This window comes from Haliotis rubra, unplaced genomic scaffold (assembly GCF_003918875.1).
Source record: "Haliotis rubra isolate DU_JTF1 unplaced genomic scaffold, ASM391887v1 Scf70, whole genome shotgun sequence".
In the NCBI taxonomy this organism is placed as follows: Eukaryota; Metazoa; Mollusca; class Gastropoda; order Lepetellida; family Haliotidae; genus Haliotis; species Haliotis rubra.
In genome coordinates, this window is record NW_025767413.1 from 1949457 (window position 1) to 1965396 (window position 15940).

General features: G+C 42.3%; 1 protein-coding gene across 1 annotated transcript in view; it reads left to right on the forward strand.

Moving 5' to 3' along the window:
- Positions 1-15940, forward strand: part of LOC124258751 (dyslexia-associated protein KIAA0319-like protein) — a 104777-nt gene that overhangs the window by 76178 nt on the left and 12659 nt on the right. Inside the window, exons 10-15 of the mRNA XM_046692833.1 lie at positions 382-471; positions 961-1093; positions 1470-1534; positions 1976-2164; positions 12532-12664; positions 14574-14722. Coding sequence (XP_046548789.1) covers positions 382-471; positions 961-1093; positions 1470-1534; positions 1976-2164; positions 12532-12664; positions 14574-14722 — 759 coding nt within the window. The remainder of the gene's footprint in view (positions 1-381; positions 472-960; positions 1094-1469; positions 1535-1975; positions 2165-12531; positions 12665-14573; positions 14723-15940) is intronic.

Below are 15940 nucleotides of genomic sequence, written 5' to 3' on the forward strand. Positions count from 1 at the left end.
AGGTTAAAGCGTTCGTTCGTCACGCCAAAGACGGGTTCGATTCCCCACATGGGTACAATATGTGAAGCCCATTTCTGGTGTCCCCCGCCGTGATATAGCTGGAATATTGCTAAAAGCGGCGTAAAACTAAACTCACTCACTCACTTGTGTTAGTGATTATGGTTTACTGCTGTTCAGGAGAGTATTTCTGTTCTATCATTGTCTCTCACCTGTACATGGGAGGATAGTGCAGGTCAAGGACTACCACCACCTAATGACCTCACAACTCAGGGATGATCATTACTACATGAGATATGTTACATTGAATGCAAACTGAAATCTGTTGTATCTTCAGTCTTTCTACAATGATTGTTTCTGAACAAAATGTATCTTAATCTCCAGCTGCACGTACAAACACCCACCCAGTGGCCATTATCAAGCCCAAGACTCAGGTTGTCAAAACGACCAACTCCGCCATCTTGGACGGTTCAGGTTTGTGGTCTTTGAATAGCATGTGGCATGAAAATAGAGTCACAATGCAGTCGTATTGTAATAGATTTTATTGCTGAAAAGTTTTGTTGGTAGGTCAAAAGAAACAAATGAAATGATTTCAACATATTCTGTGGTGTCTGAAATTTTGTTGGGTCAACATTACATTAAAGAAGACATTTCTTCTAAAAAAGTATTAGAATTATACACCAGTGTTTTTTTTCTTTCTGTCTTCTTTGTGTTTAGAAAAGCACTTTAACCTGTCATTTTGGAGAAAATTTGTATTATCTGAACAGTTTTTACTGTCAGCAGCATGCTAAACAATTTTCCCAGTTAACTTTTTACAAGGTCAGCTAATCCAATGATAACAGTATACAGAATTTGGTTTATTTTCTGATCAAGTGAATTCATTTCATGATTGATAAGAGATAAGAAGTGAATATGTAACTGTTGATGAAACATCACAAACCAATGATGTGGATGTTGATGCAGACAGCACAGACGACGACCGCATCGTCAGCTACCACTGGGATGAGGTGATCGGACCCCTGCAGGACCAGAGTGGCCAGGGAGAGGAGGCCATGATCACCCTGAAGAACATGGCCCCCGGCAACTACACCTTCAAGTGAGTACACAACCTGAACCACCAACAGGACCAGGCTGTAGGTAGGAAGGGTGCATTTTGTTATCACAAGTGATGGTAAACATTCAAGTGATAGATGAATGAAACATTTGGTAATGTTTGTATTATTATGGTCCAGACTCGATTATTTAAAGACCGCTGCCATATAGCTGGAATATTGCTGAGTGTGGTGAAAAACTAAACTCACTCACTCACTCACTCACCCACTCACTCACTCGTATTATTATTGCTGAAAACATATCTTTAAATGATTAAGGATTCCTACTTTCACTGACTATTGAAGCCTTTTGATATATCTGTCTTGTCTATCAGATTCCTAGTGTGTTGTCAAGTCCTAAGGCTGTTTCCTCCTTTGCAGATTGACTGTGACAGACTCTGATGGAGTGACAAATTCCACAACAGCTAATGTAACATTTATCAAGGGTAGGTAAAGCTTCAAGGGAAATTTCTGATAGCAATATAAGTAACATCCATTTGTGTAGAACATGGATAATTCCAGTAGGGGAATACTGGAGAAGGATGCTGTGTACGATGATTGTGATAATTCCCGTATGAATGGTATCTGGAGAAAGATATATTAGACTACTCAGTGTTGTAATATATGATGAGTTTACAAACATAGTTTTTGAACAGCTTGGATTATGTTGTTAGGATTGCCCTATGGTATGATTTGATTGGATATACAGCTGCATGTCATCTTGACCGGACAAGTTACAAAACTGTGATGGTGAATGGGTCCATGATAATAAAACATTTACATGTGATAAACAGGGGTGGTTGTGAAAGGTGGAATGAAATATTTTGAAGACCATCATGTCAGTGTTTTTGAGTTCCGATATTTGAGTCAGGTGTTGAACATTACAGAGACGGACTACCCCCCTAAGGCTAACGCAGGGTCTGATGTGGTGATCCACCTCCCTCAGTCCTCCGTGACGCTCTACGGGAACGCCAGCACTGATGATAGGGGAATCACTAGCTATGAGTGGATCAAGAAGGCGGACGATAAACTTGCTGTAGACATGACGGTAAGGGTGTGTGCTCGAGGGAGGATGGGTTAGAGCTGCTTGGAGCAACTTTCAAACTGGTGGTGCACTTCAAGATTCAACTTGGCACATTGTGGCATTGTTCACATTATAGGGGATTCAACCTCTGTATTTGCCTTACCAGGCCACAGTCACCTTCTTGTGCTGGTGTAGTGCTTAGCTAAATGTTTGTCTTTTGCCAGACCTTTGTTGTCCTTTTTACCTGTGTATAGCTGTCAACAAAAGTCTGGGTTGACATCTGCAAGTGCGTCATGTGTTTTCCTTATCCTGACTCATGCTCTTTTGCTTGTCTTCTTCTTCTTGCGAACATAGTGGAACACTTGTATCTCCCTAATTGAAGCCCCTTCAATTTAAAATCACTAATTAGTATTCACCACGAAGTTACCTCCTTTCCACAAGCTGAACGAGGGCCCACCTCTACCCATGTGCCTCACTCTTCCTTCTTCGCCCAGTGAGCTGGACGGAGAGCTTTGTGTCTCCCGACACACTATATCCTTTGATTATATTTAGTTAGTTACCTCAGATAGACATCTATAGAGGTTTAGCTAGTATCCTTCAACGATTATATATTGATATTTAGTCGCTTTTTCTACAGTTTATTCACGGACGCCGCGGTTTGTTTCAGTGGATTACGCTTGATGAAAATTCTGTACCATTGCAGATTACGCTTTTATGCTGCTGCTGATCCACCTTTAATATGATGTACGGCCATGTTTATTATATTCACATTGCAGTTGCGTACTAATTTATCCAATTCTACCTCTTTATTAATATTTACTTTGGCGCTTGGCACGCACAGCAGATAGGTCGCGATGCAGAGTCTAGTATGACTGATACACGGAACCCTCGCCAGTCTACTGCTGTTGGCCGACTCTCTCCCGTGTGGTGTTCCGCTAGAGTGGTGGAGAGGTGTGGGACGAGTCCGCCATCTCCAAGAAGCATTCTGCTTCCCAGACATCCCATCGCCGCAGCAGAAGACTAGAGGGTTTTTCTACTACATCTCAACAACCGGTGACCGCTCCCATCGGTTTGGGCCTGTATGATGATCAGCCGGTCATCATACCGATGTACATCAAAGATTGACCGATGTCGCACAGATCAGCATGCAGCCTGATGTACCAACGCAGATATATGATGATCGCCCTGAGGGTCCCATCATTACCAACACTCAACGCAGACGCCGCGACACCCAGGGCAGCGCCGACCTCTGAGGGAAAATCAACGAAGTCTACTAGGACTTTTCAACCGAGATTGTTCCAGCCGATGACCTGACTCTCTACGATGATCAGCTGATCATCATCCCCGACGACGCCACAAGAAACGACCGGGGATTAGCTACAACGACATCAGCAGAGATCACCATGCAGCCTGATGCCTCTACACTGATGTCGGACGATTTTCCGTGGACCCTCCATTAACACCGCAGATAAAGCACCGACGCACTTCGCCGCAGACCATCCCAGAAGACATGATGCGACAAATTATGAACATCATGGAGGACCAATATCTGCGTAGCAGGGTCCGAGTTTCGCTGAAGGCTCCAACGAGACAGCACCCCAGAGGCACCCCCGGCCAACGAGCAGCCAGGACGATGTCACCTTCGCAAGGAAGTCACGGACCACCTTGACGGCGACCTAGATGTACAGCTTCGCAAGGGCCTTCGCGAAGGCGAAAGGACCTAGATGTACAGCCTTCGCGGGGCGAAAGAACCTAGATGTACAGCCTTCGCTAAGGACTTCGCGAAGGCAGGATAGATCATCACCTTATGCGTTTCATCCCTAGATGTGGACTCGACCATCAGACATCACGGAAGCCTTCGCTGAAGGTCATATCGCCGCTCTCCGACCGACGAGAGGAAGCTTCGCAAGGCATGCCAAGGACACCTGAATCCAGATCATCATCATCTAGAAGGACATCGAGGGACTATACAAGAGCTTCACTAAACTATCAACGCTCCTCACAAGTCTCCCAGAAGATCAACCCATAGACAAGTTGATCATCGATATCAAGTATAAGAACTACAATCGATATTGGTTCTGTTGAATCCATGACGAGACGTGATGTTCGCTGGCCTAAATAGATCTAGAACGATCAATTAGACACTTATCACCAGACTTCGTGAATACTCCACTTCTGAATATGATAAGATGATCCATGCGCCATACTTAGGCAAGCGCCACGATCCCACATCCTGTTAAACACAGAGGCTGTTCACTTAAACAAGCCATATATATATTATATATATATATATATATATATACTAATCGGCTTTTGATTCGACACCTTCGCGATGGTCGCTAAGGCTAAGTGGCTCCAAGTCTACTTCACCCAGAAGATCTAGAAGGGATACTTCGAGAACTTCGCTAAGTCTCCGGCGCTCACCGAGGAAGTCTCCTCCAAGGTTTCCATATACCAGCCACTGGCCATATATAGCTACTGCCAGTCCGTTTCAAGACGCCGCATAAGTTGATTATCAACTGTATGCCAGATGCCGCCTATAAGCCTACGCTAAGATAATTGCTCAGGCTATTTACAACACAGAACGCCGCTGTATTATTAGTCAACGACATTTCATAGATCTTCACAGAAATCAACTATTCCGTGATAAATTGCTAATATACAACCCCGACGACGATACGATTATCTACATGCGACCATTACGCATATCTGCAGACAATTCAATATCGAAATTGAACAGCAGCCTTGTTACAGCCAGTATAACTCTTAATCGCCAAAGTTTCTGAGAAGAAATATGTACAACAAGTTCAACGCTAATTCTACAATTATGACGATACATTCATGTATACAGTCTACAAGCTCACAACTTGCAAGTTGTTTATACCCTTATATATAAGGAAGTCGGAATTATATTCAAAACTGAAATTACTTTTCACGACAACCAGGAAAATAACCTACCCAGCATAAAATTACAGAGCGAGATATTTCATACCGGAGGTTTCACAGGTTACCATTAACCCTCAAACACGTGGTCACCGGATAACTTCGAAGCTACGTGAAGACCGACGCTTATGCTAATATCAACTAATTTTACAAGAATTTATTCAAGGTGGGTTTTTCCCGCTACACCGGTGACATCACAGCTGGTATTATACAGAATCAAAATGCCTTGTTCTGATTGGACCGCTGAGGGACAACGACCTACACAGAGGTCGCATCTCTATTCACAGTTCAAGACTTACGCCACAAGTGACAACTATATATCAGTGAACGAAAGCAAGCCTCATTACAGTCCAGTTAACCTGAACATTCATGATTAGACTGCCTTTCTTCAAGATAGAGACCTCCCCTGTCAAGTTAAGACGAGGGATCGGCAGTCAGGCGATTTTACATAAAGTTCAACGAGGACAGACACACCTGGTTGTGCACCTACATCGCCAAGGACTTCGCGAGCTTAATTACCTAGACGAAAGATACAAGTGGATCTAAATCCACAGCTTCAGACTACAGCTGAATTTCATCGTTTAACTAACACAACTAGATGGTTAGTAAACCTACTAAACTTCTGTTTGGAGAATAAACGGAAATTTCACCAACCTGGGATATGAATATAGTGCTCCAACACCTCACAAGTGAGGTTTATGAACACGCTTGGATGACATACTTGGACCCCATGATACGATGATTCTATCAAGATGGCCAGCAAGAGCACTGTAAATTTATCTCCACCAAACCAAACAGGAGTAAAAAAAATGCAACAGATTATTTCCTCTATCATCAACTTACGCAGAGAGAAGTCTCATGTACTATATCTCCATTTGATCAGAACTGTCATACTACGCATATGCGGATGGACCTATTCCGACCCTCCATGAGCTTAATACTCATGATATTATAGCTTAACTTCTACAATTGTTCCACACAAATGTGATTGAAATATTGAGGGTTTATTTCTGAGATCCGATATGGTGGTTGCAAACCATTATCTGAGAGATATCACCACCGAGGACGCCTCAGGTATACACCAATTCGATCCCATGGTCCTCGACAACAGCTGACAGTTCTCGAGAAGATAAGTCAATCTAACAGATTTTACTTATCTTATAACAATACTAAATAGCTTCATGCTATATATAATTTACTTAAGTTCCTTTTATCATCACAGTACTATGATTATTACATCATACAATATATAAGTTAACAACTCTACAGAGTTTGTTATTATATATATTTACCTTAAGTTATTCATATCTTAAGAGTAATATTATGGTTACATGATAAATGCATCAGCTAACAAACTCTACAGAGTTTTTATTATTTTATACATAGCTTAAGTTAATTAAGCTAACAAACTCTACGGAGTTTTACTATTATATAGGTAACTTAAGCTAATTATACCTTAAGCATAGTACTATACTCATATTATTAAAATATATTGGCTAACAAACTCTAAGGAGTTTTGCTATTATATAGGTAGCTTAAGCTTATTCATATCTTAAGCTTAGTACTATGTTTATATCATATAAGTAGATTAGCTAACAAACTCTAAAGAGTTTTTGCTATTTGGCTTAAGTATCATCATATTTCTAAGCAATATGGTTATATTATAACATGTATTAGCTAACAAACTCTACAGAGTTTTAGCTATTATATATGTAACTTAAGCTTATTCATATCTTAAGCAGTACTATGTTTATATCATATAGGTATATTAGCTATCAAAACTCTAAAAGAGGGTTTTGCTATTATATATTTCGCTTAAGTTTCATCATATTTTAAGCTTTATAGTTACATTATAACATGTATTAGCTAACAAACTCTACGGAGTTCTTGCTATTATATATGTAGCTTAAGTTTTCCTTCATAAGCTCAATACTAGGTTTATATCATAGCTAACAAACTCTAAAGGGTTGTTTTCGCTTATTATACAATTAGCTTAAGTTTTCATCATATCTTAAGCAGTATGGTTACATTATAAAGTAGATAGCTAACAAAACTCGACGGAGTTTTGTTATTATATATATATAGCTTAAGTTTCATCATAACTTAAGCTCAGTACTATAAGCTTAGTACTATGGTTACACTATAAACATATTAGCTAATAAACTCTACAGAGTTTTTTGGCTATTATATATGTAGCTTAAGTTAATAATATCTTAAGCACAATACTATACTCATATTGTAAAATATATTAGCTAACAAACTCTAATGAGTTTTGCTATTATATATGTTGCTTAAGTTCATTATATCTTAAGCACACTACTATACTCATATTGTAAAATATATTAGCTAACAAACTCTAATGAGTTTTGCTATTATATATGTAGCTTAAGTAATTATATCTTAAGCACACTACTATACTCATATTGTAAAAATATATTAGCTAACAAAACCCTACAGAGTTTTGCTATATATATGTAGCTTAAGTTAATTATATCTTAAGCTCAGTACTATACTAATATTATAAATATATATTAGCTAACAAACTCTACAGAGTTTGGCTATTATATATGTAGCTTAAGTTAATTATAGCTTAAGCACAGTACTATACTCATATTATAAAAATATATTAGCTAACAAACTCTACAGAGTTTGGCTATTATATATGTAGCTTAAGTTAATTATAGCTTAAGCACAGTACTATACTCATATTATAAAAATATATTAGCTAACAAACTCTACAGAGTTTTTGCTATTATATATGTAGCTAAAGCTTATTCATATCTTAAGCTCAGCATTATATCTATATCATATAAGTATATTAACTAACAAACTCTAAAGAGTTTGCTATTATATAATTAGCTTAAGTTTAATCATATCTTAAGCTTAGTACTATGTTATATCTTAAAGTATTTTAGCTAACAAACTCTAAGGAGTTTATACTAGCATATTAACAAGCTTAAGTCTATTAGTCTTAAGCATTGTATTAATGTTATATATACTTTATCATAATAAGTACATGGTAATAACCTTTTATATGGCAGCTGATAAGTTAGCAGCAGGAATTCATCAATTCAGTGCCTTTATGAAGTTCCCATAGGGTTATTACAATCATCACAGTTCAAATCACTAATTATTAAAAATCCAAAGTATTAGATATTCCCACCTCCGTCTCGTAGGATGCTACAAGCAAGAGCATGAGTCAGGATAAGGAAAAATATGTAATTTTGGAGTAAAATTGATATTTTATACTTATCCTGACTCATGAGGTCAGCCCTCCCATCCTCCCCAAATAACACTTTGGATTTCCTGTAAATTCAAATGTTGGGCTCAGTATATGAGGAGAGAGTGAGGCACATGGGTAGAGGGTGGCCTCGCCCCCCGCCAGGAAAGGAGGTAACCTCGTGGTGAATACTAATTAGTGATTTTAAATTGAAGGGAGCTTCAATAGGGAGATACAAGTGTTCCACTATGTTCGCAAGAAGAAGAAGACAAGCAAAAAGAGCATGAGTCAGGATAAGTATAAAATATCAATTTTACTCCAAAAATTACATTTCTTGCTTCAACGCTGAGTGGAACGATTGAGAACTTTTCCAAAGGCTGCTCTCTTTATAGGACAGGTCCCTAGTCCCTGGCTAAGCGTTCAGCACGTTCCCCTGTCTACCCACATAACTACTTCAGAGTGATCATTCTTCTTCTTGTTGCACCACTGTGTGGACGTATTGTGAGAGTTCTCAGTTTTCCTTAAAAGTTAACATGAGAAATATATCATGGGAAGTTAACCCTAAGTAGCGTAATTTTGCACACACTGTAACAATATTTTCTTCCTCGGATCCCCACTCGTCATGTGTGACCTGTGTTCCTGAAGCAAACGTTGTCGGGAATGTGCTCCTTATCAAGGACGTTTTTAGACGCATAGAGACATGCTTGCTCCCGTTGGCTGGCAGACAGAGCTCGTTACACTTCAACCGTTCATCACCCGACAAAAACCCCTCTTTTAACGACCAGTATTAACTGCTCATCATTTGGAGATTCCCATCATCAGATGTCTACTCGTCATTCCCCTCATCGAACCGCTCTGTGTTGCCAGCTGACTCACAAAGCCGATCTACACCATCAAATCGCCGAACTGATTCACCACATTGAATCGATTCGCAACACCGAATGGATTCACCAGGCCGAACCATTTCGCCAAGGCGTATTGGATCACGACATCGACTCAATTCGCCATATATAAGACTGTTTCTTATCGCTGAAACGGTTCACATCATTGATTCGATGCATCACACTGAAACAGTTCGCCTCGCCACAACAGCTTTCTTCACCGAAACAATTCACCTGTTGAACCAATTCACCTCGGCCGGAACATTTCACCTCACAGGTTCATCTGATCGTTCTAGATCTCTCCATCAGCAGAGATCATTTAAACGTTTCGAAACCGATCCAGATCACAGTCAATATTCAATACGACAGGTCATAATGTTTGTGCCCCTGGAGAGGTGGGACAAGATTCAGTGCAACGTACCACTAGTGATGGTCCAACCCACAACTTTTCGCCAGTGGCAGAAGTTACTAGGGTGGTTGACGTCGGCACAAGCGCTGACTTACAGGGGCCAGCTGCAGCTTTGCCCTCTTCAGATGTTTCTGTGCCCATACATCGGGGACGACAACCCCAGGGAGCTGATTCGTCTTCCTGCACAACTACATTCAGTCTTTCGTTGGTTGCTCAACAAGTGGAATGTTTGCGATTGGAGTCTCTATGGTGCCCTTCATACCGACTCAACACCTACTTATCGACGCATCTCTCAAGCTGGGATGCTCACTTTCTCTATCAAGTGGCCTAGCAGTGGTCATCAGGAGAAAGGGCCCTTCATATCAACGAATTGGAATTCAGCACTGTCATTCTCGCCGTTCGGCATTGGGCAGTTGAACTATGGTCCTCTCATATACTGATTCAATCAGACATTTCGATGGTAGTTTGATACATAAACCGTCAGGGGTTGACAGGATCAGCAGCTCTGCTTCAGTTGCTGTTTTTTCAAATTTATCATCTGATCGATTCACTCAACACAGTGGTCAGAGCCCGACACATTCCCGGGATGAGGAATGTCATTGCCGATGCCCTGTCACGTCCCAAACACCCGTCACTCACGGAGTGGAAACAACTGCCTCTGATATTCCAATTGAAGATCTACCTGTATCACGACCAGACCTGTTCGCCACTCGGTACAACCATCAGCTTCAGCGCAGATGATCACCAGTTGCGTTCGTTGCTGCTTTGTGTAGGATCTGAATAAAATTCTGAATTTTATTTCTGATTTGTGTCTTCGATTCTTCCGGGACTTTGATTTCTCCTCTCAATTTAATTTGAGACTCTGGAGAGTCGCCACCTCACTTACTGTCGTCTGCTCTATGAAGTAATTACATCAGTGAAGTGGGTCATTCCCGAAGTGTTACACTTCGTAGTGTTCATGCTCCTAAGTACCTATACACATCTATGTGATTTTACTGTGGTAAGTAGTGGAAGTCATAAGATGATGTTGTGGTGCTGAACGTTAAAATTGTGAGTTTTCCAATTCAATTACCCTTTCACCCTCCTCGGGACGGTGTCTGTGGGGGTTGTTTCGAAGCTGGGCTGGTCATTAGACTTTTATTACGGGGGTACCTTGGAAACCGTGGTAATGCGACTGATTACACACGCTAAGCTGAGTCCTTTCACTTTCATGAAGGTAGTGACTGAACACCACATTGCTCGGGAGTCCCGGTCCCTGGGAGCAGTTGTGCTTAGTAAGTCAATGGGTTCGAACTAACCATCGCACGTAGTGACCTTGGTAGTTCTTGGCCTACCTTGTTGTTGGTCCCTACGGATGTAGAAGTGTTCAACAATCTCGCTTGCTGATCTCTACTCCACGGAGCAATCACGTCAGTGTAGTGAGTCCTTCCCGATTTCCTTATGGATTTCGTAGCTTTCTAGCTCTAAGTACCTTAGCACACCATTGTGACCTACCGGTAACTGTGGTAAGTAGTGGAAGTCATGTGGTGTTGTTTTGGTACTGAACGTTAAACTTGTGAGTTTTCCGATTCAGTTTCCTTTTCCCCTCTTCGTGATGGGGTCTGGGGGGCTGTCTCGAAGCAGGTGCGGACCCGATTACTAGTCGTAATTACGGGGGTACTCTGATAAATCGTGGCGAAGCAAGGTGACTTGCCTAGTTGCGTTTTCTTGCGTATGCGAGGGTTGCTGCCGAACACCACATTGCTCAGAAGCACCCACTCCATGGGAGCAATGGTGCCTAGTAAGCCAAGGGGTTCAGAGAGACCATCACTAGTATAGGTACTATGCTAGTCGGATCCTGCAGCCGAAAACCACATCGCTCAGGAGCACCCACTCTTGGCAGCGATGATGCCTAGTACGCCAAGAGGTTCAGGAGAACCAATCAATAGTATAGGTACTATGCTAGTCAGATCCTGCTGCGGCCGAACGCCACATTGCTCAGGAGCACCCACTCCTTAGGAGCGATGATGCCTAGTAAGCCAAGGGGTTCAGGAGAACCCATCACTACTATAAGTACTATGCTAGTCAGATCCAGCCTCCCTTGTTCATTGCTATCTACGGTTGTCATTAGCCTATACAGTGTATACTGTCAGTCCCTTTTGACTTAGGGTAATCTGTGATCCGCCGTCAGACCGTGGGATAAGTGCAAATCGTGAGATAGGATAAGTTTAAAAATTTGGAAATTTTAATATAAATTGTATATTTATATACTTATCCTATCTCACGCGATGGATGCCCACCCAGCCTCCCCTCTACTCAGATTACGACGGTTACGTATAACTGTCATTGGCTCCAAGAAGAGAATGATCACTCTGAGGTAGTCAAGTGGGTAGACAGGGGAATGTGCTGCATGCTTAGCCAGGGACTAGGGACCTGTCCTATAAAGAAAGCAGCCTGGGGAACACGGGCGTATGGACAAGAGAGGCCTACAGGAAAAGTTCTCATTCGTTCCACTCAGCGTTGAAGCAAGAGAGAGAAGTGCAAATTGTGAGATAGGATAAGTATATAAATATACAATTTATATTAAAATTTCCAAGTTATCATAACAACAATTTTGTTAAATCTTTCACTTAATCTCAAAGTGTTCATTTCAATTAGTTGGTAAACAGATAATTTACTGGGTTCATGGTCAAAATAGATCTGAACAGAAAATTGTAACAACATTGGTTTTTGTTGAAATTTTTGAAATAGTTTTGTAAGTAAAAGAAATAAGTATGTTTAGGGCTACCTTTTCACAAGTATTGAAGTTTTTTGTGTGATGTATGATGTTTTCTTGCATTTGTACAATTCTGGGATTCTGGTACCATAGAGTTCAAATTAGGATGCTATGAAGTGTTTCAGCCTTCATTAACTTAATAGTACTCACTGCTTCTGAGTAAGTACACGTGATGTCATATTATGATGTCATACTCATGTGTCTACTGTAGAAACTAACAACGCCCCAGTTGCAAGGACGCTAAAGAAGGTGACGGTCAGTCTTCCCAGGGAGAACCTCATACTGGACGGCAGTAACAGCACAGATGACCAGAAGATAGCCACCTATGCCTGGAAACAAAAAGGGTCAGTTCTCTTGGGGTCATTTTGGGTGGGTAAGTGAGTGCTCATGGTCATAGGTGGGTAGGCAGGCATTTTGATAGGTGGGTTGGTGAGGGGGTGGGCAGTTTGATAGATGGGTTGGTGAGGGGTGGGTACTTTGATAGATGGGTTGGTGAGGGGTGGGTACTTTGATAGATGGGTTGGTGAGGGGTGGGCAGTTTGATAGATGGGTTGGTGAGGGGGTGGGCAGTTTTGATAGATGGGTTGGTGAGGGGGTGGGAAGTTTGATAGATGGGTTGGTGAGGGGTGGGGTAGTTTGATAGATGGGTTGGTGAGGGGTGGGCAGCTTTGATAGATGGGTTGGTGAGGGTGGGGGTGGGGGAAGTTTGATAGATGGGTTGGTGAGGGGTGGGTACTTTGATAGATGGGTTGGTGAGGGGTGGGCAGTTTGATAGATGGGTTGGTGAGGGGGTGGGCAGTTTGATAGATGGGTTGGTGAGGGGGTGGGCAGTTTGATAGATGGGTTGGTGAGGTGGTAGGTAGTTTGATATGGATGGGTAAGGGTTAGGTTGGTGGGGGTGGGTAGTTTGATAGATGGGTTGGTGAGGGTGGGGCAGTTTGATAGATGGGTTGGTGAGGGGTGGGCAGTTTGATAGATGGGATTTGGTGTGGGGTGGGTAGTTTGATAGATGGGTTGGTGTGGGGTGAAGTTTGGATGGGTAGATGGTAGTTTGATAGATGGGTTGGTGAGGGTGGGTAGTTTGATAGATGGGTTGGTGAGGGGTGGGCAGTTTGATAGATGGGTTGGTGAGGGGTGGGTAGTTTGATAGATGGGTTGGTGAGGGGGTGGGCAGTTTGATAGATGGGTTGGTGAGGGGTGGGCAGTAGTTTGATAGATGGGTTGGTGAGGTGGTGGGGTAGTTTGATTGATGGGTTGGTGAGGGGTGGGTAGTTTGATAGATGGGTTGGTGAGGGTGGGTAGTTTGATAGATGGGTTGGTGAGGGTGGGTAGTTTGATAGATGTTGGTTGGTGAGGGTGGATAGGTTGGTTTGAGTGGGTGGGCATGTTGGTGGGTAGTTGAGAAGGTGGGCATGTTGATAGGTGGGTAGTTGAGTGGGTGGGCATGTTGATAGGTTGGTAGTTGAGTGGGTGGGTATGTTGATAGGTGGGTAGTTGAGTAGGCGCATATGGTAAGTGGGTGTAGTTGAGTAGGTGCCTATCAATTGAGTAGGTGGGCATGTTAATAGGTTGTTAGTAGGTGAGCATGTTGATGGATGGGCACGTTGATATGTGTATTGTTGAGTAGGTGGGCCTATCAATAGGCGGGTAGGTGAGTGAATGGGCATGTTGATATGTAGATGGGCACGTTGATATGTGTATTGTTGAGTAGGTGGGCATGTTAATGGGCTGGTAGATGAGTAGGTGGGCCTATCAATAGGCAGGTAGTGGAGTGGATGGGCATGATGATATGTGTATTGTTGAGTAGGTGGGCATGTTAGTAAGTGGATGGATGGGTTGGTGAATCAGTGAGTGGGTCAGTTGGCCAGTGAACAAGTGAGTATGGTTTCGTGCCAGGAAGATCACTCTGGTGACACCCAGAATGGACTTGTTAAGAAGAAGCTACATCAGCTCAGGCCAGTGTATCCAGTGCATTCATACCTTGTAATCAGGACGATGTTTTCATGAAAACTGTTTGATTTGCATCTTCAAAGTCAATGAGTAAATAAGAAAACATGAAACATGACTAAATGCAATTAATGCAATTAACCAGAAGTTATTATACATTTTATTCATAAAGTTTGATGTTACTTATGTCTTCAAGCAAGGCAGTACATGTAGTTCATGAAACCGGTTCTGCAAGCCAAACGTTTGTCAATGCTCATCTGCCCGCAGCATCAGTTTCAACATGTTTGATGTCGCTGCATATTTCAGAGGGCCTACACTTACCATCCAGAATTCTGATCGTGCCGTTGCCATGGGGACAGGGAAGATAGAGGTTGGCGAGTACACCTTCACCCTGACTGTGACGGATGAGGACGGGGCTAGCAGTTCAGCGGACCTCACAGTGACTGTACATGAAAGTAAGGATGTGTCTGGGTCACTGAAGCTGCTCCTAGACAGGGGCACAGTAAAACTGTTACACAAACCTTCTAGCAGATCGGCAGCCCCCATCTTCCAAACCTATGACATTCCACTCAATTAGTACCCGTGAAGATCTGGGTAGGAATTGGTCTCCATGCTTGTCATAGAGGCGACTAACGGGAGGCTTGCTGACTTGGTTTACACATGTCATCGTGTCCCAATTGTATAGATTGATGCTCATGTTGTTGATCACTGTATTGTATGGTCCCGACTCGAGTATTTTTAGAAAGCCGCCATACAGCTAGAATAGTGCTGAGGGCAACAACCCAAACCAAATCCACTCAATTTGTCTTGCTGTACAGTTTAATGACCTTTGAGTCATACCTGTGTACATAGCTGGAATAAGTAAACTGGAGTTACATAACCATGGAAAACATAACAATATATACTAGCCACATAAAGAAACTGCACACAGAAAATTCCTTCAGAATTGGAATACAACACAGAAAAGACAACATGATGTAGACACTTTATAAGCTGAAGTATCGGGCCTCAACAACATGTCAAAATAACATGAACAATGTCCGTAACAATGACGTCAGAAGTTCAAAATTGAGTCGGGGGTCACATGTCGAAGTCACAAAGTCAATAATGGGTATGACCATCATGCGCGTGAAGCACAGCAGTGCATCGGCGACGCATAGAGGCTACCAAATTTTCCAAATGAAGGCCTGGGGAATGGTTTGGGACGTGGTCATTGCCGTCTGGAACCTGTGTCTGATATGAGTCACCCGAATCCATCTGTCCTGTCTTGGCGTCGTTACTCGGGGACGCCCAGAACATGGGTGGTCGGCGACGTCATTACTGTTTCCCTAACGCCTGACCAATGCAGATATCGTGTTACGATGGCATTGGAAATGTGCTGCCACCTGTTGTTGGCTCATGCCTGCTCGAACCATTCCAATGGCTTCATGACGTTGAGCACATCTTAACTTGGCATGATGTGCATGTGATTTCTCATGTGAATTTGTGAACGTTTGAATGACCAAAGATCAAGCTTTCGACAGTGACATCATTTTCTGAGTTTCACATGTTGTGTGCAGCTGCAAGTCCATAGGCCACCATCAATGACGTCACGTCGCCTGACACCTGCATGGGCGTTAGATTGTCTCCAATACTTGCTATGTTCACACCTTTATTTATGCATAAAGACGCGT